We start from the raw sequence: 27,991 nt of genomic DNA on the forward strand, positions 1-27,991 counted from the left end.
TCACTGATGATATTAAAGGTAATGTTTCTGATTATCTGTTTTCGGATCATGTGACATTGAAGACAGTAATGATGCTGAAAGTTCAGCTTCGTCATCACAAGAATAAATTACATTTTAAAATATAAAACTGTTATTTTTATAATATTTCACAAGATAACAGTTTTTACTGTATTTAATCGAATAGCCTTTGTGTGCTTCACAAATATTAATAAAATCTTACCAACCTCAAACCTTTTAACAGCAGTTCAGATATATTCAGGCATATAAAAGCAGCAGCAGTCTCACAGTGCAAACTCAGCCTAATGTTAGCCGCTTGTTCTCTCTGGTCGTAACAAGATGATTAAAAAACAGTCTGAACCTGTCCAGCCCAGGGTTTTTGAAGCCATGCTGGATGGATTATTAGCACATTAGTGCATCAGATATTATACGTTTAAAATAACAAGCATCTTTATAGTAACACTAAGTGAAATAATATTCAATGATATACATTTTTAATCATACTGCACACCAGGTACAGACTCCAGAAATAGAGCATATTAAATAGAACTTGAACACAACAATAAAGTGTTGAGCAAACACAATAGTGCAGCAGCTGAGATTAATAATGTTGAGTTGGCTGCACTAGGCCCATTAAAGAAACTCCCCTCTGAACTCTTTCATTTCTTATTCCAGGAAATAAAGTTAACAAGCACTTCACAACCTCTATATAGACACCTCAACACTTTAATAGTTTCTACATGACCATTAACGATCAGTTCAATACAAATCCTGTCAAAGGCTAAGCAGGATTTCACTCAGGCTGTTCGTTCTCATCAAATAGCTATTTGTTGCTTCCCTTTTAGATCTATAAATATCCTTAATTAGCATCTCCCATAGAGCCCCTCCACCCTTCCAGCAGCAGACTGAACCTAGCCATCACTTCGTTCCTACATTCTCCTCTGGAAACATCATGGTTAGTGCTTAGTAAGTGTTAAAACACAAGGACGCTATATAAACAGTGGCTCACATTTGGAGCTGCTTTTATTGTGCAGTGGTCGTTTGGTACAGTTAGTGCTTCTTTTAAATCTTTTTCTTCCTTTCACACTTAGATTTTCTCACTATGGCGGACGCTATAAAGTTGCAATCCAGGCCTCAATATTGTCATTATGTATCTTGGAATCCCCTGAGCTACAGATGGCCCAGTGTAATCTTTAACCAACATCATGGCCTTACTCCGTTATTGGACTCTCAAGACCTCAGCTAGATGGAAGGCATCTTCAGAAGACTGGGGATGTCGTCTTGGTTTGGCTACTTGCGCACACCCGTGTTCACTCCCTTTGCTCAGGCTCCAGGACAGCGCATGTCTAAGCTGTGGAGGGAGATGAGTGGAGGGGTGTCAGAAATGGTTGGTGAGATGTGCAAGTTGAAAATTAGCTTGGATGTCAATCACTTCACTCCCTCTGAGATTACTGTCAAAATACAGGACTGACTTTTAGTAGTTGCAGGTATGGGTGATAAATACTAAAGATGATTTTTCCATTGATGTTTTGTTTATTAGGAGGACAATATTTTTCTGAGATGCAACTATTTGAAAATCTGGAATCTGAGGGTGCAAAAACTCTAAATATTTATAAAATCACCTTTAAAGTTGTCCAAATGAAGTTCTTAGCAATGCATTTTACATAATTACTAAAATTAAGTTTTTATACATTTATGGTAGGAAATTTACAAAATATCTTTATGGATCTTTACTTAATATCTTAATTATTTTTGGCACAAAAAAGAAAAATCGATAATTTTGACCCATGCAATGTTTTTTTTTTTTTTTTTTTGCTATTGATAAAAAATATACCTGTGCTTGTTTTTGTGCTCCAGGAACATATATAAATTGATCTAAATTGATCACTTTTTATCAGGTTCCTATGTTTAGTTTCAGTGATTTTACTCATAGGTTCATTTCTATGTAATTAAAGTGAAAGAACTGAACATAATTATGTAATGACTGGGTAAAGGAGTGGCAGGAAGCAAGTGCGAGATTAATGAGATTTAATGAAGACAATACAAAACTGAGACACAACTAACACTGGAAGGAATGCACAGTCCAAAATGGTGGTGAGGAATGACAAATCCAGAAGGCGGAGGTGAGTTGGCAGCAGGAGAGGGTGACACAGGAACTGCGGGGAAGCGAGCCGAAGGTAAGTGGTGTTGCTTGGTGGTGGGTTGTGTAGAGTGGACGGGGTTCCGGGGAGACACGGACATCCAACGCAGAAACACATAGGAAAGCAAGGCATAGGTTACAAACATTAAACAACACTCTCACGAACACAAGACACTAGACAAGCCAATATATATAGGGATAGCCAATATATAGAGTAATGAGTGACAGCTGTGCCTGATGAAAATTAACGGAGACGCCCAAAAACTAATCAGTGCTGACGCGTAACACACAGACTTCACCCACAAAGTGCAAAACCCAGAGATCACGGTTTACCAACCGTGACAGTACCCCCTCTCTAAGAACGCCTCCTGGAGTTCCTAGAAGGGTCTACCTGCTGATTGTAATCAATCATCCTCCGTCTCGAGTCCAGAATTCGATTAACCGAATAGGTCGGTTCCCCATCTACGAGACGCGGCAGCGGGGGAACCGGGGTAGGCAGATTACTATGTGAATAAAACACGGGTTTAATTTTGGACACATGGAAGGCCGGATGTATCCTCCTGTACGCTGGAGGTAGTTTGAGGAGGACTGTCACCAGACTAATGATCTTGGTGATAGTAAACGGGCCAATGAATTTGGGAGCTAATTTGTTAGAAACGGAACGGAGAGGAATATTGTTCGTAGAAAGCCACACCTTTTGACCCACGACGTAAACGGGAGGCTTTGACCGGTGGCGATCGGCCTTGGCCTTAGTGCGCTCCCTCATCCGGAGCAGAGTCTCGCGGGCTCTGGTCCAGGTGCGGTGGCACCTCTGGACAAATGCGTGAGCGGAGGGGACCGCGACTTCAGATTCCAGACTAGGAAAAGCTGGTGGCTGGTAACCTAAAATGCACTGAAACGGAGAGAGGCCCGTGGCTGACACTGGTAACGAATTGTGAGCGTACTCCACCATAGAGAGTTGTTGGCTCCAGGAAGAAGGATTCTTGGAGACCAAACATCGCAACGCTCTCTCTAAATCTTGGTTGGCTCGCTCAGACTGCCCGTTACTCTGGGGATGAAAACCCGAAGACAGGCTAACCGTCGCTCCTAGCAACTTACAAATTTCTTTCCAAAATTTGGATATGAATTGGGATCACCTGTCAGAAACCACGTCTACCGGGAGGCCATGTAACCGAAAGACGTGATCTAGGACAGTGACCGCTGTCTCCTTGGCTGTCGGTAATTTGGGCAAGGGAATGAAATGTGCCGCCTTCTAGAACCGGTCCACTACGGTCAAAACGACCATCATGCCATTAGAGGGCGGAAGGGCGGTAACAAAATCTACTGTGATATGTGACTAGGGTCTCGAAGGGACAGACAGCGGTTGAAGAAGCCCATCAGGAGGCAGGTTAGATGGCTTACCACTGGTGCAAACTGAGCAAGCCAAAACAAAATCGTGGACGTCACGAGCCATAAGTGGCCACCAGAATCATTGTTTAACTAACCCCTTGGTTCGGCTTATCCCTGGATGACAAGCAACGTTAGAGCAGTGACCCCACTGAATAACTTCGGACCGTAACTCTTCCGGCACAAATAAACGATTCGGTGGGAAACCGGGCGGAGGCGTTACCCCTTCTAAGGCCGTCTTGACCTTCGATTCGACCTCCCATACGAGTGCTGAGACGACTATTTTCTCAGGTAAAATACACTCGGGAGTTACCGGGCGGGCGGAGGGATCAAAAAGACGTGACAAAGAATCGGGTTTGACATTTTTGGAACCCGGAGAGGGACGGATGTTGATTCTCCCACATCGCCGTCCCCCATAAGGCGGCCCTGCCAGAGAGTAGGGTAAGAGCAAACGCAACCTTGGACTCCTCTGTCTCGAAGGTGCAGGGCTGCAATGCAAAATGCATGGAACATTTGTTAAGGAAAGTCTTGCAAAAGTTTGGCTCACCGGAGTAACTCTCTGGTGCCGGAAGTCACGGCTCTGGCCGGAAGTGGTCCTGGGAGGTCTCCCGGGGGACGGGCGGCGCAGGCGGTGCGGTGGGCGCAGTGGGAGAGGTGAGTTGATTAATCTGCTGGGTGAGCTCGGACACCTGTGTCACCAGCGCTTGGATCGCGCGTCCGGTGTTCACGATGCGAGCCAAAGGTAAGTGGTGTTGCTTGGTGGTGGGTTGCGTAGAGTGGACGGGGTTCCGGGGAGACAGGGTCATTCAACGCAGAAACACACAAGAAAGCAAGGCATAGGTTACAAACATGAAACAATGCTCTCACGAACACAAGACGCTAGACAAGCCAATATATATAGGGATGAGTAATGAGTGACAGCTGTTGCTGATGACAATTAATGGAGACGCCCACAAACTAATCAGTGCTGACGCGTAACACACAGACTTCACCCACAAAGTGCAAAACCCAGAGATCACGGTTTACCAACCGTGACAAATTATAGGAGCCTGACCAAAATGCTCATTTTAGAAGAAAATTTCAAATGGCCCTTAGAGGCTTTTGCATCTGAACTCTTCATATATAATTTTGTATTTAATATCAGCTACCAAATGACACTATTTATTTATTTAAAGTTCCATTGTTGATAATTTTAAAAATCTCAAAAATATAAAATGCTCTTCTTTGAGCTAAAGTTATTAATCGCTCAATTTTTGATCTATAGGTAAACATGACGAAAGACGAGATGAACATGGCTTCATTGCTAGATGTTTCACAAGTATGTTCTTGTTAAATAAAAGTAATTTATGTTTTAAAAATCCTTTGAATGGTAGACTAAATGGCTTCTGTTTTAGCACAGTGTGTGTAAACTTTTCACAAAGCTGTTGATCATGAAAAAAAATTAACAGATTTTAGTTTTTTTGTATTTTTACCTAAGACTTCCAGGTGGTGTTGTAGCTGAGAGTCCGCTGATGTCAATATCCCCATCCAGGTATTGATTAGTTCTGACAGCTGTTTAATCTGTAATCATACAATCTGAACATTTTCATTTATTGAAGCTCAAAATCAGGCACTGAGTGTTCTGGGTGGCATGCATTGCACTTGTTTATAATATTTCACCAGTGGTGCTTTCTGTCATTCACGGTGAAATGGCTCCATTATTATCATTACTTTAAACTTTTCTTGGTAAATCCAAGGGGAAAAACACTACCCATCCATCCACTGGTGCCTAATTGGATTTGTATAAAAGCTAGACATCGCAGGTAAGTAACTGTCTCCCAGAAGCTGAAATATTAGCCAGTTAATTGGCAAAAAGCTGACAGCAATTTAAGTTTTCAGGAGAAACTATAGTGTAATACAGGCGTGGAAGAAAATGACTTCTCAAAACCTATTATTTCAATTATTTTGTTGTTATATTATTACATAGGATGTGGCCACTCAAATGAAATTCTCTTGCTTTAGAAATGGCAGATATTGTTTATCCATTGCATGTTTTTTTCAGCCAATTTATTAAGGCATTCAAAACAAAATGTTTTTTTTTTTGCATTGTAGCCAAAAGGATTTAAGAAATAATTAGAGGTATACGATTCTACAATGCCCCATAAACGTCAAATGCCAAATTTAAAGTGAGTTCATAAATTAATTACCCAGCAATTCCAATTACCTGGCTCATCACTGTTCTAATAACCAACAAAGAGATTAAATGCAAGCTTATTTTCTCGCAGGGGACATATGGCCTTTCTTCACAACCAAGAAAATTAATCATTTTTGTATACACCGACCCTGGTATTTTAGGGTCTTGATGTGGCATTTAAGCACTTGACTTCATTTAAAGACTGTTTTGCGTTTGGCACAGGTGGAGGAAACCATTGGAGGAAAACAAGAAGTTGAGCCTCAAACCAGCATTAAAGCCAAGGCCAAACCAGAATCATTTGAAGTAGAAACTCTTGAACCTTCTGTCCCAACTGAGCATCCTGAAAGTGTACAGCTCACCGAACCAGACCAGCAGGCTGTATCTGATGTAGATCCATCTAGAGACCCACAAACCCAGTCCAACTCAGAAGCTGCGATGGTTACCATTGAGTTCGGAAGAAAGCGGGTCGGTGATCCCAGAGAGGAGGACAAATAAGCTGCTTTTCAAGAGGCAACTGAGAGCACCGAGCAAGACCGAGAGGAGTCTGCAGACAAGCCTCAGGCTCCAGAGACTCCAGACACCATCACCTCCAAACAAAGAGAGCAGGCAGAGGTCAAGCCGCATCTAAAACTGGAGGGTGAAGAGGGATATACAGACCCTGCTGTGACAGAAGATAAGCAATCAACCTTCGGGCAAACCCAAGAGGTGTTCACCCCTCAGCAGGTGCTCCAAAAGAAAATGGATATAGACTAAATGTAGGCTACATCAACATCCCAACTCTTTCCTTAGCCTTCGAATTTACTGTAACATGCATCTTCTTTGCACTAATAAAGACCTGAGCAAGAATGTGTGAAGCTTCTTGTTGTGCTTTACAATGGCACGAGTAATTAATCAGTAAAAGCTGAGAAAAGTTTCTGTAACTGAATGTTACAGACTGTCATTGTGGCACCAAGTTGACTTCATGAGCTTGTACAGAAATTTATATGAATTTTTTTATGCAGTGAATATGGTTGCACATTACATCCCTCGAGTTCTAGTAAATATTGTGTAATTCTCATCTAACTCGGATGGCTATGATGCGCCTCATGAGCATGGTTATATTTGTGATTCATTAACCTCAAACCCTGAAAATTATACAGAGCGAGAAAGCAGATCGATTTGAGGGAGAAAAATCCAATGGGCAGAGACGTCAGTTAATCAGCAGTGGAGTACCGTTTTCTTCAATATTTTCTCTTGTCGAGGAGATTGAAAGCGAGCCAAAGCGTTCGGAATAATCTCCACACTAATCTGTCACCCAATTACAGCCACCGTGCAAAGACAACTCCCATGGAGTCACTCCCTTGAACACAATCTGCCAAGCGAACACCCAGATGTGATAGAGGATTGTGAGACAGAGAGAAACGCAGAGAAGGAAAGCGTGATGCTTGATTTATTACTCGATAGCATAAGGAGGTTATATAGGTGGGATAAGCAAACAGGTGTAAAGCTGTAGGAGAAATAACATCCGTAATGCAGCTCATTTATTAACTTTACAGATTTGCAGAGAGGAGTAATAAATAAAAGGCTTGCTTTCGTAAATGTCATTTATTATAAAAATGCATAGCATACATCCCTACACAAAAAGATAAAAACAACACACACACACACACACACACACACACACACACACACACACACACACACACACACACATATATAAGAAAAGAAGAAGAGACAATAAACAGCCTTTGAGAAAGAGCTCCAGCACTCACGCCCAGTTCTCAGAGAAGACCGTATAAATAACAATGACAAATACTCAGATGATTAAAAGAGCACTTCCATTTGAACTCAGGACCAAAAAAGTTTAGGTTTACATGACATGGACAGAAAGTCCAAAACATACTCTGCACAAACTGTAGCTGCGCAAGCTTGCTTTTACATTTATCTTACGCTTTTATCCAAAGCAACTTACAATTGCTATATATGTCAGAGGTCGCACGCCTCTGGAGCAACTAGGGGTTAAGTGTCTTGCTCAGGGACACATTGGTGTCACACAGTGGATTTGAACCCGGGTCTCTCACACCAATGGCATGTGTCTTATCCACTGCACCAACACCACCCCAATTTTGCATCTCAAAGTAGTTTATGTAGAGTAACATTTGATTTATGGACTACTCACTAGCAGATTAAGGACCTTTGATTTAAGTTCATTTATGAAACTGATACAACTAGATTTTGGCACTGGCTTGGAACAAATACCAAGGGCATGTCAGCTTGCATTCACTCCCTGGATGCATAGACTTCGGCTGAAGCCATGCTGGGTTCCTGAGGTCTGGCCTCGTGTTCTTCCATGGGTTCTGTGGGCATTTCGTTGCTGTAGAGGTAGTACGGAGGGGTCTGCCGCGCTTCAATGATGAGAACCCCTTCTGGAGACAGAGAGGCGAACACAGTGATTGGGTCCACATCGGATGGGATTCTGTGAAAGAAGAAAGAGTAGAACGATTACAAAAGGGGTTTTCACATCAATGCCATTAAAGGACCACTGTGGGTTCCTCAGAGATCTTTCAGTAAGCAGTTCTTAAAAGAACCCTTTATCTTAGGGTGAAGAACCTTTAAATAATCTAAAGAACTTTTGTGGAATTAAATGTATCAATGGATGTTAAAGTTTCTACACATAACCATCAATGCCAATGAAGATACACCTCTTTGATACAGACTGAACCAGAGGCCATTATACATTTTCATTGGACTGAAAGCTAATATGCCCACAAAAGCAATAGGAAACAAATACATTGTTTGGGTCAAAATAATTTTTATTTTATGCAAAAAAATCATTAGGTTATTAAGTAAAGAACATGTTCCATGAAGATATTTTGTAAATTTACTCCCGTAAAATATTAAACGTAATTTTTGATTAGTAATATGCATTGCTGAGAACTTAATTTGGACAACTTTAAAGGCGTTTTTTTTGCACCCTCAGATTCCAGATTTTCAAATAGTTGTATCTAAGCCAAATATAAATATATATTTATTCAGCTTTTTGATTAGTTTAAAAAAATCTGACCCTTATGATTGGTTTTGTGATCCATGGTCTTATATCTACTGTAAATGCATACCATAATTTTTCACATTAAAAAGCACTTTTGTTTTGCACTCTGCAGTTGCACTAAAGCTTTAAATCAAATATTACAATCTGACAAAGATAGGTTAAATATGAACAACTACACAGTATTGCCTGAACCTAACAAACCAAGACTATTTGAGTTTTAACTCGAGTCTAATGTTGATTTTAACCCAGAATTGAGCAAGTTGCTCAAACTATCCCCAATGTGTACTCAGTATATTCTCATTTTGGTTTAATTTCCAACAAACTTCATTTTCTGTGTGGCAGCTTGTGGCTAGAAGATAATTCCCAGTGCATTTCGTGGTTTTCATTTAAATGTTCTGCCTGCCATCACTTGCAATGAGTGAAAAAGAGAGAAAGTGAGCGAGTCCTGCTCCCTCCAGGAGCTGGGCTCAGAAATAGAGTCTGTTGCCAATTATTACAAATCGCCTCCTGATGCAAAGTTTATCACCAGAAATTTCCATCTCCACACTTGTCTTATTATCCGGCAGGCAGACTGACTGCAGCGGTTTTAATGAGAGGAGTTCTTACTGTCTGTTTGAATTGTGATGCCTATAAGCCTGGATTGCCATAAATTCATATCTGCTCTACAGAGAAAGGGTGGAACTTGTTTTGAACATGAATGGATGGTGATATCATACAAAGTCACTTCCTGCTGGTCTTTTGCTGCAAAAGTACAGAGGTGGTGAACTTTTAGGGCCGCTTTAGAGATTTGAAAGGCGGATTCAGTGTTTGGGTAATGCTAGATAAAATAATTGTACTTAATGCAGTGTATGGAAATAAATGCATTTCCACGGTCAGCAATACATAACTAAATGCACTGCAAAAGTTAACATCCAAACCTTTCTTGTAATGCTTTGCATAGGCAGAAACTCCACACATAGTGATAAAATAAGAAACCTTCATGTGAAGCACTCGCGATTAGTTATAGAGTTTGAAAAAAATGAAGCTTCAAAACTAATGATGAGATGCAATACTCTAACAAGCATAAAAATATACAAAGCACACAAAACCGGACCATTTTTAAGTAGATTTACTTTTTCAACATATACTTTTCAATATATTATCATTATCAAAAAATTTGGTTTTCACTGAATACCGTTGTTCAAAGGTTTGGAGTCTGTAAGAATTTTAATGTTAGTGAAAAGTGTTTTATGTGCACCAAAGATTTATTTGCACCAAGAAAATATAAAATATTTTTTATAAATAAATATATGTAATTTCACAATCATTACTCCAGTTGTCAATGTCTCAAGATTCCTTCATTGTAATAGGCTTATTAGCTTACAAACAAAAATTAATAAATAAAAAAATAAATCACTGCTTAATATTTCTGAGCAAACCACAATAAATTTTTTCCTCTGAATTTATTTGATAAACTTAGAAAAACAGCATTTATTTGAAAATGAAATCTTTTGATGAACTGTGTGTATTCTTACTGAATAAAATATTAATCCCAAATCATTTTGAATGGTACATCATACAAAACAATATTTAATACTACTTAATTTTGGTCTTTGGTCCGGTTTGGATCAGCATTTTACACCTATGGTGCCTTTAGTTAGAGCTCACTAAGGTTTAGAACAGAGCTACTGTCATGTTTCATTGTTGTTTTTTAATCTCTGCCTTTAGAAAGAGAGTTACAGAGATACAGAGACAAAGCGAGAGAGACAGAGAGACTCTGAGCTGTGTCTGTCATCATGGCCAAATAAGGCTGGAAGGTTCCATGCTTGTTGCCAAGCTTCTGTGGAGTTTATATAAACCTTATCATGAAGCTGCCTTCAGTGACCTGACGCTGTTCAATTAGCACAGCAATGCTACAGCCATCCTGCGCTGTGACTCCAACAAAGACTGAGATTTCATTCAATACTGAAAGCTATCAGTAAAAACTCTTTATTATTCTACCCAATACTTATGCATAACTGTATCTTCTATCAGAGTCTTGTGTTCTTAGCTCAGCAGAATGCTAATGTTAAAACACTGTTTCTAACATTTCGCATCACTAACATGGTCTGTCAACATCAGATAAAACAAGCAGTTTAGACTGCATTTAGACTTAGCATTTATTTGATAAAAAATACAGTAAAAACAGTTATATTGTGAAATATTATTACAATGTAAAATAACTGTTTTTAAATTTGAATATGTTTTAAAATTTAATTTATTCCTGTGATGCAAAGCAGAATTTTCTGCATCATTACTCCAGTCTTCAGTATCACATGATCACATGCTCGAGATTCTTATGATATTCTAATCATATTATATTATGCTGCTCCATTTCTTATTTTTATATTTTTGTGTAGCTGTGATATATTTAAGATTCTTGGTCAACAGAAATACGGAGATGAACATTTTCTGAAACAGAAATCTTTCAAAGCATTAAAAATATCTTTACTGTCACTTTTGATAAATTTAATGCATCCATGTCAAACTTGAAGAAGTGAATAAAACAAACTTTCTGTTCCCCAAACTTTTGAATGATAGTGTGTTAGAATACTAAAATAGTGCTGCATTTGTTCATTATTTTAATTCTTTTTCTTTCTTAGAGTCTCTTTCTTGGTCTCTGACAGAGAAACAGCATGGTGACAAAAAAGAAAAAACGTCAAATCGCTGTGTCGCTTAATTACCGCAGACATCAGAGCCATATGATATGTTGTCTGAGTCTAACAAGAGTTTTCCCTTTTCTATTTTATCTCCTAACGTGGATTCTTTTCCTCTGTCTCTACCATCCAATTCGACTCTGAAGAGCGAGAAGAAAGCAGAGAGGTTGATTTGGCTGGTGGAGTGGGAATGCTTTGTGTTGCTTTAATAACTCCGAGTGACGTTCCTCGGAAAGCTGCTTCATCGTTCTAGAAGGTTCCAAATCAGAAGCCTCCGGAAACTTTTGATACAGTCATGAAACTTACTGAATTTTCTTTGTGAAGTTTTTGGTAACAATTCCGCCCTCGTCTTGCTTTTCCTCATGCTTCCCTGGTGAAAAGACATAAAGGCAGGTGTTAAAGCAGCGAGAGGATCGATATGACACTTATGACATTCTGCAGTTATCAGCTTTTAAATAAGAGGTGTAGAGAACTGCTTTTAATTTAACTACAACATCAAGTGTACAGAAGTGTAACCTTTACCACACTGACATTAAATTAGACTCGGACAGGTTTCTGTCCATATGAGGATGTTTTGTGTTGTTGTTGAAGTCCCTTCCCGTTTTACAGTCATTGTGAAAGCAACACTATATTTTGTGCTACTTCTAATCGAGACGGTCTGTTTAAAGGAGTCATGACCCACAATTTTCACTTTTCCACGAGAATTAATGTATGTTATGATTGCCTAACGATTATACACTGGCCGGGAAGCCGATATTTAAAAGTGAAGCGTTTGTTTACCTCAAGGTTTGTAAAATAGCCCACGTGCACGCGCACTCAAATACGAGATTTTGATTTCTTCCCCGTCTTGACGTCAAGACGGGGCAGGATATACCATATATGGACACCGCAGCAGGAAGCTCGCCCTTCCCCTCTCCCCCTCATGTTCAGTCGAGAAAGACGCTGGAACTAGTGCACACGTGAGTTGCTCTGTGGTTGACTGCCAGAATCAACATGTAAATGTGTTTTCTCTACCAAGAACGGACCTAGCTATCAGAGACCAGTGGATTAAATTAATTTTTAATGACGCGGTTCCTTCAACCCTTCCACTGGTTTATCGTTACGTGTTTGTGCTAAACATTGTACGCCGAAATCCTTCACAAATTTGGGGCAATATCAGGCGAAGTTGGCATCGAAGCTCGGGAAAAGCGCCATTCCAACAAAATTGCCTGCAATTTGAAACGGTAAGACTGTGTTTTTATTGCTCTACTGTGTGTAACAAACAGCATAACTGCTAATGCGGCTATTGTATGCTATTGCGTCTGTCACTAGACAAATAAACGAAAGACTGGAGGTGAAGTAATTATTTATGTTCCCTGTAAACGGACTGCAAAAACGGACTTTTGACTGCATTATAATGATTTCTTAATTCAGAATATGATCAAGATTGCGTAGGTTGATGTGTTCGGGGAATTTGCCAGTTAATAGTAACATTTAAAGCCCCTTAAATGAACGAAATGACTCGAAAAAAGATTTGTTTATTTTGATGAGCGAGTTTGAACAAGAGAGTCTGGCGTTGCCAGATTGGGTGTTTTTTCCGCTACATATTAAGGCCGGTTTACGGTGGGTTTTTGCCTGGAAGGCTTTATAGAAATCTGGCATCCTACTGAACAAAGTTAAACTGAGAGAGCGTGGCGTTCACAGACACCAGAATGAACGACTTCACAGTAACGTTCATCAGGCAGTAATGCAATAATAATACTAAGTAATAATTACGTTCAGTTCAGTCCAAAACATAAACGAGTTCATGAATTATCGTTCAATGAACGCGTTCAGGCACAACACTGGCAGGAGTATTAGCTTCGAGGTATGGGGAATGGCTGCTAACGTACTTTGCAAAAAACAAATGACTGAGATCATCATGAATTCGGTTATTGTTTATTGCCTAACGCTTACATGAGGCCCCGTCTAGTTTGTGTGTGTGTGTGCTCACGTCTTATATTTGTGTGTGTGTGCTGTGCTCACGTCTCATATGAGTAACTTTATGTGCGTAGATAGTTCATATACATGTATGTGTGACTAGTACTTAGTATATATGCAAGCGTGTTTCATATCTGTGCGTGAATGAAGTTTGATTTAAGCCCTAAACGGCGCCTCATACTTACACACTGGCCGGGAAGCCGGTGTTCTGACAAATAATGCTACCTATCAGATTATGCTACCAACACTGTATTTATCATACTGTAAGGGTAGGTTTAGGGTTGGGGTAGGTGTACATGTTAATAAAGCCTCACACCTTATTAATATCATGCATGAAGCAAAATCTGATAGGTAACACTTTTCGCTATCGAATTATGCTACCATTGGTTTTAATAGGAGGTAGCATTTTTCGACAAGGCAGCACAAATCGACAGAACACCGGTCGCGTTCATTCACAACTTGCGCCATGATGTCAGTTTGTAATGATATGCTAAAGCGTTACCTGAGGTGTCAACCCCCCTCCTTCCTGCAACCAATCAACGTGCCCCTCATTTGCATTATTATAATGACCGTCCACGACAGCCAAAATATGGCATCAGATCTCGCGAGACAATAATGCCTACAGAGATAAGGGTCTGAGGAGCTCTGTGTTTATTTTTTTTCCACTTTTCTTTTTTAGAAGGGCCTGAAAGACTATAATACAGCAGTAGGTATCCAAGGTAATACGAGGGTATGACTCCTTTAAAAGCCTCTTGGCCTCATTCTCTGCAGCTGTTGGTCACTAAATGCCAGTAATGCCACACTGTGTCTCGCCGTGGCCTACATATCTACAATAACTGGCTCTTTAGAGAACACTATGAGCACAAACACATTTGATTGATTATCCTCCTGTCAATGTGCTCATGCTCTGTAGCTAACATCATTTTACCTAACAGTTTAACATGTATATGTCTGAAAAGCTACATTTCTCAATGTAAATATATATATATATATATATATATATATATGGAATTTTATTTCTGCCACATTTCTAAATTCTCATAATTGCGAGTTTATATCTTAGAATTGCAAGTTATCACAAGTCACAATTCAGACTTTTTCCCTCATAATTCTGAGTTTACATTTAACAGTTTTTAAACCTTTTACAAAACTCAGAGTTTTCATCTCGCAGTTCTGACTTTTTTTTTCTCACAATTGTGGATTTCTTCTTGGAATTCTATCTTACATCTTACAATTCCGGCATCTTTCTCTGGATTTTAGAGTTTATTTCATAATTCCGAGTGAGTTTATATTTTAGAACTGCAAGTTATAAACTCGTAATTGCAAGTTGTCGCAATTTTTCCCCCTCCTAATTCTGTTGACATCTAACAGTTGTGTAAGAAGATTCTGGAAGAAACAAAATCAGATTTGCAAGATGTAAACTATGTTTCAACATGTCTGTGGCATTTGTTTGACAATGCTTTCCTTCAGGACAAAGTTGATCATGAGAATCTGAGGTCTGTGAAAAGGTGTTAGGCAAAACAGAGCATATGTTAGTTCACTTTGATATCTGTGTGTGACACTTTTAGATTGAGGTTGTGTGACGTCGAGTCCTCCTCACACTGTGACTGAGAGACCCAGCTGGCATACCAGAACAGTGTTTATAAAAATCCAGCTCTCTCCTGAACTCTGAACTTCTGTCCTGCCATCACAGTCAACAAATATATAGTATTTCTCCAAAGAGAAATACAAAGTATGCCAAAGTCCTTCCATTCTCAAACCGTGATGTACAGAATAAGCATATGGAGCCCAAAAGGGCATTTCTGAAAACCTGGTGGGATTTTCTTTTTAAAGCAAAAGAAAAGTTGCATATAAAAATTAAGTCAAATAAAATGTCATTTTATTTTTATATTTAATTGTTGTGTTGATGAAATTATTTAAAGTGACAATTTGTATTAAATTAGAAAAACAAATCAGAAAAGTAAAACTCATACTAAAGGAGTTGTGTGCTCTGTGCAAACAAACAAATGAGGAAATAAATGAATACTTTTCTAAATTACGAAAATAAAACTCATACTAAACGAGTTGTATGCTTTGCAAATAAATAAATAAACAAACAAAAAACGAAGAGAACATAGAAAAATAAATAAAAAACATACTAAAGGAGTGTTATGCTTTATGCAAATAAATAAATAAATACTTGCCAAAATGTATTTATTTGTTTTGTTTTGTGAAAAGAGGTATATAGATAATATTTGTGGCAATAAATGTTTCATATCATCTCATAATCAGCTTTTTTGGTTGTATTGTATATAACATTACATGTTATTCCATGATTTATTAAAATAGGCTGTAAAATATGTGACCCTGCACCACAAAACCAGTCACAAGGGTCAAACTGAGACATCTTATCCTTTCCATTTCCATTAAATGGCTTTCCATTGATGTGTGGTTTGTTAGGAGGACAATATTTGGCCGAGATACAGCTATTTGAAAATCTGAAGGTGCAATAAATAAATAAAACATTTAAAATATTGAAAGAATTGCCTTTAAAGTTGTCCAAATTAAGTTCTTAGCCATGCATGCTACTAATAAAAATAAAAAATAAAAACAAACTTTTTATATTTTTACAGTAGGAAATTTAGCATTAAAGAAAACTTAATAAATTTGACCCATACAATGTATTGTTGGCTAATGCAACCAATAAACCCATGGTACCAATGACTGCTTTTGTGCTCCAGGGTCACATTTATTATCAAGTCCCCATCATTGTGTTTTCTCACCTGACACCTCTACAAAACCGTCTTTAGTTTTGACATTAAGCTCCTCGGGTCTGAAGCTGTGCACGTTCACGCACACTTTCCACGGCTGGTCAGGGTCGGTCAGAGGAGCGCTGGATCGGCGTGGACCCTCGCTGTATCTGGTGCTGAAACCCCGCGGGAAGCTCGAGCTCACCGGGCCCGTCCACGGCGCGTCGAGGCGCGTGCTCAATCGAGGTCGTGCCCAGCCGGGCCAATCCATAGATAACTCGTCGTGAAACGGTGGCAGTCCAAAGTCATCGTCCATAAATCGAGATGCGAGCGACTGTTCACCAAACGGATCCCTTGGAATCCTCTGTCGATTCCCCATAGTGTAGTAATCCCCTTCTGCCATGGTGAAACTAAAAAAAAAGTGACTTTAAAGAACTTTTCTTGTTAAAAAAAAACGCGTTCCTGTGAGTCCGAGATCAATCAATTATCAAAAAGAGCGTAGTTTGGAAAAAGTCTCCAGGCGCGTATTACGCAGCCAAGTTAACGCGTAAAACTGCGCTCACGTACGAGTTTACGAGAAGTTTACTGACGATGTAAGCTCTTTCCACTGGTTTATATGTGATTTACCAGTCAACAAAGTCCAGAAAGTGCTCGGCGGCACACGACAGCTGATCGAAGACCCTCCCTTTCCAAGTTTAGACCACAGGCTGTGACTGGCTCCACCGGACAGAGACTGGTCCAATCTCACCCTCCCCCAGGTGACTCATTCACTTCATAATAGAAAACTACTCACTCCTCAAGGCCGGAGAGCAATCACACACTCGTATGAAGAACGCTAATAATGTTCTAAACATGAGATGTGACGAAATGCAACAGAGGCATGCGGTATCTGCTTCTCCTTCTTCAGATGAGTCATTGCATATGTCATGAAGAGTAAAGCTGAAAGATGAGCAAGAAAAAATGCAACAAGATATAGCTATTTCATGATGTATGAGGTATGCACTGGCCCAAAAAGCTCACTTTAAATGTGATTTCAGATATAAAACCAACTGATAATTATTTTATCGAACAGCACTTTTCTGTCAAAAAAAAAAATAATTTCAACATACACATTTGTTAATGTTACCTCTACCATCTCAATTTGCACATTGTTACTCTTACTGCTATTATTATTATTAAGTAGTTGCACATGAGTCAATATTGCACTTGGACATACAGATGTGCATAGTCTATATATTTGTTTCTGCAACATAGCTGTACTTTTATTATCTTTGTGTGTTCTTACTTTTTACATAGTTTGCAGTTGTCTCTTCATTCACTGTGGACAGGAAATAAATAATTTAATTGTACAACGAAACTAGTTTTTCCTCACTTGATAATAAATGCTCAGAATCTCAAATCTTAAATAGCACAATTATTTTATCCACTCTGGCTGACTCATCTTACCCCAATCACCTTTTTTTCACTAAACCAATCACGAATACAACTTCAATGTGAATAAAGAAGCAAGACACTGCGTGAAATTATTAGATGAATAATTTATTTAGAAATCTTTGAATATCATTACATAATCAGACCACAGAGAACTAGTCATTAATTTACTTTAGCAAGGGAGACACTGATATTCTTGTGCACATAGACAACAGTGTATATACATTGGGGAATAAGTGAAATTGGGGAATGTTCTTGACACAATCTTCAAGCCTGGCGTCCTGCATTGAGAATTTTAACTTTGCGCTAAAACACAGACTTGCTCGTTTATTTTATTCTGTTCAAAAATACATAAATTACTCATATTACAGGTGTTTGCAATATTTTTTGCAATCACAGAAGCCAGATTTGGTGAAATCGGTTGGATTCATGGCAACATTTCAGCATGTGTGTTTTTTTTTTTTTGAGGGAATGCAAATTATGTAAATTACAAAGCCAGCCTTGTCAACAGTCAGCATTACTACTCCATCTCAATAAATAAAGCCCATGCCTAATATTGCCGCACTAAACGTTGGCATATTTACACAACGGATTTACATAATCATTTACTAATCTCATTTACGGTTTGAGAACAAGATGAATTCAGGAACATAAAACATTTGCGATACACTTTCACGTTTTTCATCTTTCTTCTACGACTTATTATCTGTACAAAAGTCAGAATTCACAACAGTCAGACATCTAATAATGTACAGTGCATAGAGATCACCATGCCTTCGTTAGACTTTATGACACAGAAACAAAGAAGCTGCCATCATCTATCTGTCATGATGAAGGTGATGATTTTTACACGCCGCTTCATCAAGCGTTATGGCACAGCAAATATATATATATATATATATCTTTGATCCTTTGAGAAAAGTCCTTGGTCTAGTCACTCTGACTGATTTCTTATGACAGCCATCTTCATTTCTCCAGGTCTGTAATAGTTTCAACCAATGTGCAACCAATAAATATGCTTTATAAATCATTCATATTTATAAACATCATTGTGTGTGATTTAATTAATGCAGGACTGGATCTTTAAACTGAGGAAAACAAACGGAAACAAGTCAGAAATGAATGATACGATACGATAAATGATACGAGCAAAAAACTTTTTCTATGTGAATATCAAAGGTCTCACCTTATAAATAATTCAAGCGATCTAAATAATAAATATCCGAACGGCACTAAGAAATTATCACAGATTAAAAAAGAATAATATTATTTGAAAATAATATACAATTTAACACGGCTCAAGTGTTGTGCATCTCGAAATTTACATAATAATAATCCTAATAATTAATTATAGCAGTGCTTTGTACCTCATAAACAACAGGACATAGAACATGTACCATTCAAACGCAGCCTCGGATACTACGGATAAAAATAGGTCTGTGAGATTAATATGTATGTTTATGCATTTGGTAAAAACCCGGAAAATGTTTCCCGCCAGTGGAGCACATCCGCTGCATTTTGATTGTCCAGCATCTCCATCACAGCCAATGACATTTGAACTGTTTTCCAGTTCAACAGAAGATAAATAAAGCTGGCATTTGTGCTGATGGGGCGTGCGTTTGCCAATGGGGCCGATTCGGATGGCACATATTTCAAAGCGAAGGTGTGGGCAACACAGAAGCAGCTGTTATGGAAGCAATAAATCTGTCTCCTCAAGTGCTTCTGACATCTCCTATGAAACAAATACATTAGATTCATACATGGGCTTTTACGGTCGAGCGTCTGGTGAGTGACCCTGCACTTCCTTTGATAAACGACTAACAGTATTCTCACACCTATGAGCAAAACAAGGTATGGCAGAACTCACAGATTGAATTTCCCGGTCCGGTCTTTTCTACAACAGCAGGCTTTGTGATTGATAGACAAGTTTTCCTTTGAGCGGGATGGATGAAAGCACACAGTTTAGTACACAACAATATGGAAAGCTTCAGTCTTATCTGACACTGAACAGATGATCCTGTCACTGCCTGGTGTTCCACATCTAAGCACAGCAGGTTCTCAGCGCCGCTCCATTTCACTTCCAGTTACAGTGAGATGACTCATAGCTTCTGCTCCGACTGCGACTGCGTCTGCTGTACATAGAGTTCCACGACGAGCTGCGACTGTAACTCCTGTACGACGAGTAAGTGTGACTGCGACTGCGTGAACGGCTGCGACTGAGAGAAAACAGACGCCAGGACAAGATGCTGGAGGATCGGCTGCTGACGGAGGGACTGGGACGGTAATATGGGATCGGCCTCTTTCTGGCACTGTGCAGGAAAGAGATACAAACAATGACATGTTCATACATCATTCTGAATGGGGAATAAAAGTCACAAAGAAGCTGAACACATTGGGTCCACACATTGAGAACATATAATCAGACCAACAAAGGACTATCGAAAATATATTTTATTTTCCATGTGCAAAAGTGCAAAGTATTTTAGTCAATAAAAACCAGTCATAAGTGAGATTAATTCATCATCTGAAAACCGAATAAATAAACATTTCATTGATGTCTGGTTTGTTAGGAGGACAATATTTGGCTGAGATACGACTATTTAAAAAAAATCTGGAATCGGGTGCAAAAATTCTAAATGTTAAGAGTTTAAAGCCTTTAAAGTTTTCAAAAATTAAGTTTTAAAATATTTATGTTAGGAAATTTAAAAAATATCTTCATGGGACATGATATTTACTTATAAATCCTAATAATGTTTTGCATAAAAAATTTTGACACATGCAAAGTGTTTTTTTTTTTTTTGGCTATTGCCACAAATATACTCCAAGAGACTTATAGTAAGACTGTGCTCCAGGGTCACATATTTCATGAGCACTGAAGAAAGCATGGGCTGTTTTTGAGACACTTTGCACTTTTGTCGCATTTTCACTTTTGCATTTGGAAAATGTATATATACTGTATATTTTTAATATTCCTTATTTGATCAGTGTGATTCTCAACTTCAGACTGAACTTCTCTTTTGTTTACACACCTGACTATTCCTTTTTTTTTCTTTTTTTTTGAGTGCACACAATTAATAATAATAATAATAATAATAATAATAATACTACAGAAGTTACATAGATTAAGGGATATAAAATCAAAATAATAATTAGATATTAGATGTTAGATTTTTTTGAAGGAATGAATACTTATGTTAAAAAAAAGTTGCATAAAATTTATCAAAAGTGAAAGAAAGGACTATTTTATGAAAGATAAAAAATTCTATAAAAAGATTTCTATATCTATTATTTGTAATAATATTAAGAAATATCACTCCATTTTACTATTGTAATGACATTTTCCCTCTTTCTTTGCGACTTTGTTGTATAGTTGTTTATCTTTATACTTTGTAATGTTTTTTATTCCTTTCCAATGCATGCTAATGTTTTTTTGGCAAAATGTTTACCACTAAAAAGAGAAATATTTCTTGAGCAGCAAATCAGCACATTAGAATGATTTCTGAAGGATCATGTGACACTGAAGACTGGAGCAATGACTGATGAAACTATATCTATATATATACAGGTCCTTCTCAAAAAATTAGCATAATGTGATAAAGTTCATTATTTTCCATAATGTAATGATAAAAATTAAACTTTCATATATTTTAGATTCATTGCACACCAACTGAAATATTTTAGGTCTTTTAATGTTTTAATACTGATGATTTTGGCATACAGCTCATGAAAACCCAAAATGCCTGTCTCAAAAAATTAGCATATTTCATCCGAATAAACGAAATAAAAGAAAAGTGTTTTTAATACAAAAAAAGTCAACCTTCAAATAATTATGTTCAGTTATGCACTCAATACTTGGTCGGGAATCCTTTTGCAGAAATGACTGCTTCAATGCGGCGTGGCATGGAGGCAATCAGCCTGGGGCACTGCTGAGGTGTTATGGAGGCCCAGGATACTTCAATAGCGGCCTTAAGCTCATCCAGAGTGTTGGGTCTTGCGTCTCTCAACTTTCTCTTCACAATATCCCACAGATTCTCTATGGGGTTCAGGTCAGGAGAGTTGGCAGGCCAATTGAGCACAGTAATACCATGGTCAGTAAACCATTTACCAGTGGTTTTGGCACTGTGAGCAGGTGCCAGGTCGTGTTGAAAAATGAAATCTTCATCGCCATAAAGCTTTTCAGCAGATGGAAGCATGAAGTGCTCCAAAATCTCCTGATAGTTAGCTGCATTGACCCTGCCCTTGATAAAACACAGTGGACCAACACCAGCAGCTGACATGGCACCCCAGACCATCACTTACTGTGGGTACTTGACACTGGACTTCAGGTATTTTGGCATTTCCTTCTCCCCAGTCTACCTCCAGATTCTGGCACCTTGATTTCCGAATGACATGCAAAATTTGTCCAAAAGACCAGTGCTGCTTCTCTGTAGCCCAGGTCAGGCGCTTCTGCCGCTGTTTCTGGTTCAAAAGTGGCTTGACCTGGGGAATGCGGCACCTGTGCATGGTGCATGGTGCATGGTGGCTCTGGATGTTTCTACTCCAGACTCAGTCCACTGCTTCCGTAGGTCCCCCAAGGTCTGGAATCGGTCCTTCTCCACAATCTTCCTCAGGGTCCAGTCACCTCTTCTCGTTGTGCAGCGTTTTTTTGCCACACTTTTTCCTTCCCACAGACTTCCCACTGAGGTGCCTTGATACAGCACTCTGGGAACAGCCTGTTCGTTCAGAAATTTCTTTCTGTGTCTTACCCTCTCGCTTGAGGGTGTCAATGATGGCCTTCTGGTCAGCAGTCTTACCCATGATTGCGGTTTTGAGTAATGAACCAGGCTGGGAGTTTTTAAAAGCCTCAGGAATCTTTTGCAGGTGTTGCAGGTTTAGAGTTAATTAGTTGATTTAGATGATTAGGTTAATAGCTTGTTTAGATAACCTTTTCATGATATGCTAATTTTTTGAGATAGGAATTTTGGGTTTTCATGAGCTGTATGCCAAAATCATCAGTATTAAAACAATAAAAGACCTGAAATATTTCAGTTGGTGTGCAATGAATCTAAAATATATGAAAGTAAAATTTTTATCATTACATTATGGAAAATTATTAACTTTATCACAATATGCTAATTTTTTGAGAAGGACCTGTATATATATATATGATGCTGACATTCCTGGAATGCTGACATTCCTGCAACTTGCATTTTAATTTGTTAAATATTTTTGCTAGTTTGAAGATGCCTTCAGCTTCCAGAATTGCCTTCCGAATTCTACCAGTATATTATTAGCTCAGTTTAAACATTTAAATCCATTCTACAGTTTTCCCGCTCAATCAGTAAACCCATCTCCAAAGAAAGATCAGCAGAGCAGTTTCCATTTGTGATTCATACAGTAGGTTGTTAGCTTGTATTGTAACACCAGTAGCTCTGTAAGAACAGACCTTGTAATTCGCCGGGCTTCCAGGTGACTGGGGGAATCTCTTCTTCTCTTCCTCATTGGAGAGCAAGGTCTTCTTCTGCTGTGCTTTCTACTCTTGCAGGAACTGCAGTCTCTTTTCCGCTCTCGAAACCTTTTCATCCACACATGAAAGAGATATATACATATATGTGTTAATTAATGTCACGGTGATCGCCAAACCATTATTTTAGATAAAACACTTATTCTTTTAGCTGAAATTCACCTGTCTAGCGTGCACCGTGAGTGATTTAAACTGCGCAGACTGCTCGCACTAGACAGACTGTCTTTCCTAGAATCCAGGGAATAACTGGATGAACGGGAATATGATCTGTAAATGAGCCGAGGGAGAGGATATTGTCAGATTGTCAGTTTGCAACTAAATCGAAAGCGTCAAATCAAAGAGTTGTGTTTTCTATAGTGAATAGCAGCTGTGTGACCCACCTCCTCCCGAGGGACAGGGACCGGCTTCTGGAATAGCGCCCTGAGTATCTGCTTTGGGATGATATGCTTCTGCTGTGGGCCCTCGCTCGATCCTGATATCTATCATAAGACGGACTCCGATTCCTATCAGTGACGACACCCAGGGGCTGTGTCTTCTCCAAATCAGAGCACCGGCCCGCTTCTTCACTGCAATTATAAGAGGGAATTATTAATTACACTGAAAAGATATTGTTAATGTTTATGTCATATTTTAATGGTATTTTAGACAGTAGGTGCATTTACATGGACACTTTTTACATGTCACAAGTTTCTGATCTGATTTACTCTTTTGACATGCGCACACTGCATGAATATAGTTTCTGCTGCCGTTTTAAAAAGCACACATTATATTTATCTACTTCGGGTCCTAATTAGGCGACGACCAGCACATGAACTGTTGTGTTGCTTAACTTTACTTTAGCAAAAAAAAAAAAAAAAAAAAATTGTAAAAGTGCCTCTTCTCACACTCAAAACTAGTCGTCTGTTGATGAGAATCTTAAACAAGGACTGTGGTGGGACGTGATCGTGTTCCACTTCACATACACTGAGTGAAAGGGGAGATTTATAACGACAGGACACTTATTTATGACGCTTTATTCACCAGGAAGAACAGCTCGTTCCGCGCGTCATACGTCATTACGCTATTTCTACGTCACAGCGCATGCGCAGTAGTTTCCAGTTTCGGTTTTCAATCCGATCATGTTTACATGTCTTCTCGCTCGGATAACAAAAGGGATAAAACACCCCTTACAATCCGATCAAAATTTTAGTCTGATCGAGCCAATTCAATCCGATTGACGTGTTTACATGTGACATTTTTATTTGATCGGATTAGAAGTGTCAATATAAACGCAGCTAGTGATACATATATGTCCCTGGAGCACACAAGCAGTTTTAAGTCTCTGGGGTATATTTGTAGAAACAGCCAACAACACATTGTATGGGTTAAAATGATTGATTTTTCTTTTATCCCCCAAATTATTAGGACATCAGGAAAAGATCATGTTCCATGAATATATTTAGTCAATTGTCTACTGTAAATATATAAAAACCTAATTTTTGATTAGTAATATGCATTGCTAAGAACTTAATTTGGACAGCTTTAAAGGTGATTTACTCAATATTAAGATTTTTTTTTGCAATCTAAATTTTCAAATAGTTGTGTCTCGGCCAAATATTGTCGACCTAACAAACCATACATCAATGGAAATCTTGTTTATTCAGATCTATTGATAAATTGACCCTTATGTCCAGGGACACATATATTCTGTTTACTTACTATTACTGTAACTGTAATATAATGAATTCAGAAAGATGTAAAGCTGATGTAAAATGCATTTGAAGCAGCCTCACCCTTTGAACTTGTTGAAGACAGAGCTGTGAAGTGTGTTTTCTTTGAGCACTGGTTTACCCAAAGAGTCATAGCTGGTTAGAGAGTTGCCTGAATCTGAAGCATTGTCCCCGTCGTTCAGCCTAAGCTTCTCAGGAGATGCCAGACCCTGACATCTGAACTTTCCGTTAACGGACACCTTTGACTTTGGGATACCTGTTTTACTTGACAATGGAGAGGACGTGTCATTTCCTGAATCATAATCTGCATGTCCTTTTCCCTTATTGGACATCGAGTCCTGGACGATCACCATTTGGTTTAAACCCTCAACCCCAGGACGTGATGGCGAGACCTGCGAGCAGACAAAGCAAAGTTGTTGTTATTTTTCCAAAGAAAATCAAGGCAGCGTTAATAATCTGCAACCTGCATGATGTAGTTTGAGTACGTCCCTACATACGTCCCTACAGAGCACAGAGAGGATGAATCAAGTTTTTTTTGGGGGGGGGACAGAAACTAAAAGATTAAAAATGCCATGCAGATCTGTCACATGCGAGAAATTTGAAAAGAAAGGAGAAGAACAAAGCAAGAACTCTTACAAAAGAAACTAATGAAATAGAGACTGAAGAGAGAAAATAAACAATGAACTGATGCTAATGAGAGAGACAGATCAGAAAAAAGAGAAAAGAACCTACATGAATAAACTTCTGGCTACTTTTATGTTAGAAGAAAGAGAGAGTTAAAGGAAAAAAAAGAAAAACAGAAATCCCCAATTTGAAAGCACTTTTCCTTTAAAGAACACTGAACAGACATCACAGAATGGGCTTAAGTAAAAAGAATAATATATGTAATCATATTAAAAGGGTTGCAGACAAAAGAAATATCTCCATCACTCTAACTAGGTAAAATCCTTGAGAAAAACAAAAGAACATGGTTCTGCTTTAGTCCCCTGTCGGAAGAGATTTTACAGTCCACCAGCGGCCTACAATAAGTCCCTAAATCTGCGGATAGCATCGACTTACCAATCAAGACTTCCTCCTTAAGTAGGTAAGGTGTAAGAAAAAGGGAAGAGCGGGTGACATAAGTGCATCATTAGAGTGATAAAGTGCAAGAAAAAGACAATAACCCTCTCTTCTTTAAATCCAACTCCGCTCTGCCACATACCGGGGCATGAGCCTTTTCTTTACTTTTGTTGTGCACCTGTTTTTTTTTGTGTTACATGAGTTCTCATTTTCTGTTGTGGGACTGATGGAACAAATTCAAACATCCTTCGTGGAAATTGGAAAGAAGCTGCTAAACTTCAAACAAGTTCTAGTTTGCTACAATGACGCAAAAAACAGTCAAACTCTGGTTTGTGGTAGAATTTGCACGACTCTGACAGAGCCCTGTGGTTGTTTGTAAGGATTTAGCTGTGAAGTGAGACTGAAACAATTATGTGCAGGTTATGTATAGATCATCAGCTTTTTACAAGCTTCAATATATGAAACAAACCGCACCAGAGCAAAGCATGCTTTATACAAACAGAAATAGGCCACTGCTAACCAACAGTGCAATAAAATGCATCAAGACAAAAATATTAGCAGTGATTAAAAGATTATAGAATGCATTTAGTGTAACTATAATGATCATGTCAGGAAAAGTGATTTATCTTCTGTGCATACTGACCATCACCAAGGGCTGCAAAGCTATGATACAAAAGCTTATCTAAACCTTAATGAAAGTAATGTTAGACAACCCACAATGCACTATACAGGTTTATGTTAAGTCGGAAAACACTCGAAAAGCACTCTCATTCAAAAGTTAATTAACTGAAGTTTAAATTGTGTGTCAAGCATGTGTGCAATATGCAAATCTCATGTTGGTAAAAATTACACCCACAAAAATATCCTCACTCAAAGGCATTGCTACAATGGTGATTATTGTTCCCATTAAAAAAGGAAATGGCAATGCAATATTTGCTAATTTTCAAAACAAAAAGGACTGTAGAAAAACTTCATCTGTGAGAATTAAAAATGCTATACCTTTATGCTTAACTATGGCTAGCTTCAATTCAAATCTTACCCACTGTTATTGTAAAAGAACTAAAAAAACATGCAAAAAACACAAAAAATAAAATACTTTTCCATTGACACCTTGACACCTATTAAGCAAAAAGAATCAATGGATTCACAAGTGCCTTAAACTGAGCAAGAGTTTGTCGCTGAAAGCGAATCAGGTAGCCATCAGAAACACTTACGGTGCTTTCAGAAAAGTGGCAGCAGCACTTAGAGGAGATTTTACTGGTCAGCTTGATTGCCGACCTGCATGAGTTGCCTCCACGGACAGCTGATGAATGGCCACCGTCTTGCAAACCAGATTTTCCACAATCTTCATATCTACATACACAATGCAATTGAAATCATTGTTAATGGCCCCTTCAGGTCAAGGAGAAATTAAAATATTTATATTCACAGTAAATATACATAATACTGTAAGTAGAACCATTTCACCATTTCATAATGTGGGACAGCGAAGGTAAAACAGTCATTCATCAGTTTCTACAGTATCTGGGCAGAGAGATGGAAAGGTGAATCCTCCACAGGTTAACATATGGAAAATGTCATTGCAGGGAGAAGCATCAAAGAAAATGGCAAAAAGTATAAAAAAGGAAGCACTTTTGTCAAAGGAATCCATTAAGCAAACTGATATTATATTTCTGCTGAAATAGCAATTGAAGAGAGATCCAGCTAATGTCCATTTACTAAAACAATGCAAGACATGCAGACTTCTATTTCATTGTCTTCCATGATCGGCTAGTTCCTCTGATCTGCACGCGCTTAAGGTGGAATAAAATGGTTTCCTATGAAAGGACGTGCCAATTATACCAGCTCAGGACATAGATTATCTGTAATAGGTCTTTGTGAAGTGAATGAGGATTCACCGGAATGGGAACTGACGGCCATTGTTCCTGTTGTGTGGCTTGAGTGTGCTCTCTGTGCCTTTTCAACTCCTGAAACCATGTAAAGCTTCACTGTGGTCGCTCTCTATAATGATTTCGTCTTTTGAATATCCCTACGAAATTCAAAATAATGGAGAGATCAGTTAGGGATTTAGAAGCAATCATCTCCAGCTCAAGATTATTTCAATTCTGAAACCTGAGTGCGTTTTTCTCTGGTCTTGAAAATGGCAGAAATTCTGTGATAAATGAATGAAAGCAGCTTTTGTATGAAGGACTGATGAAGTAA

General features: G+C 38.6%; 2 protein-coding genes across 2 annotated transcripts in view; both read right to left on the bottom strand.

The window, feature by feature from the left end:
- Positions 1–7,785: 7,785 nt before the first annotated feature.
- LOC132141614 (heat shock protein beta-8-like) lies at positions 7,786–16,671 on the bottom strand. Its single transcript, XM_059551297.1, has 3 exons — positions 16,121–16,671; positions 11,706–11,769; positions 7,786–8,151 (listed from the first exon to the last, which is right to left on the bottom strand). Exons 1-3 carry the CDS (start codon positions 16,488–16,490, stop codon positions 7,956–7,958), a joined length of 630 nt encoding a protein of 209 aa, XP_059407280.1. The 5' UTR covers positions 16,491–16,671; the 3' UTR covers positions 7,786–7,955.
- Positions 16,672–19,592: 2,921 nt separating this feature from the next.
- Positions 19,593–27,991, bottom strand: part of LOC132140529 (serine/arginine repetitive matrix protein 4-like) — a 28,443-nt gene continuing 20,044 nt past the window's right edge. The window contains exons 7-12 of the mRNA XM_059549299.1: positions 27,004–27,142; positions 24,794–25,122; positions 23,402–23,587; positions 23,184–23,288; positions 22,944–23,072; positions 19,593–19,827 (exon numbers count right to left, since the gene is read on the bottom strand). Coding sequence (XP_059405282.1) covers positions 19,593–19,827; positions 22,944–23,072; positions 23,184–23,288; positions 23,402–23,587; positions 24,794–25,122; positions 27,004–27,142 — 1,123 coding nt within the window. The remainder of the gene's footprint in view (positions 19,828–22,943; positions 23,073–23,183; positions 23,289–23,401; positions 23,588–24,793; positions 25,123–27,003; positions 27,143–27,991) is intronic.

This window comes from Carassius carassius, chromosome 5, assembly GCF_963082965.1.
Source record: "Carassius carassius chromosome 5, fCarCar2.1, whole genome shotgun sequence".
NCBI classification, from domain to species: Eukaryota; Metazoa; Chordata; class Actinopteri; order Cypriniformes; family Cyprinidae; genus Carassius; species Carassius carassius.

Excerpts from the sequence above, each read along its gene's own strand:
- LOC132141614 (XM_059551297.1), bottom strand. The coding sequence starts at position 16,490 with ATGGCAGAAGGGGATTACTACACTATGGGGAATCGACAGAGGATTCCA. Across the intron at positions 11,770-16,120 it reads CGGTTTTGTAGAGGTGTCAG|GGAAGCATGAGGAAAAGCAA; the intron begins GTGAGAAAACAC and ends TCTTTTCACCAG. Across the intron at positions 8,152-11,705 it reads AACTTCACAAAGAAAATTCA|AATCCCATCCGATGTGGACC; the intron begins GTAAGTTTCATG and ends CTTCTTTCACAG.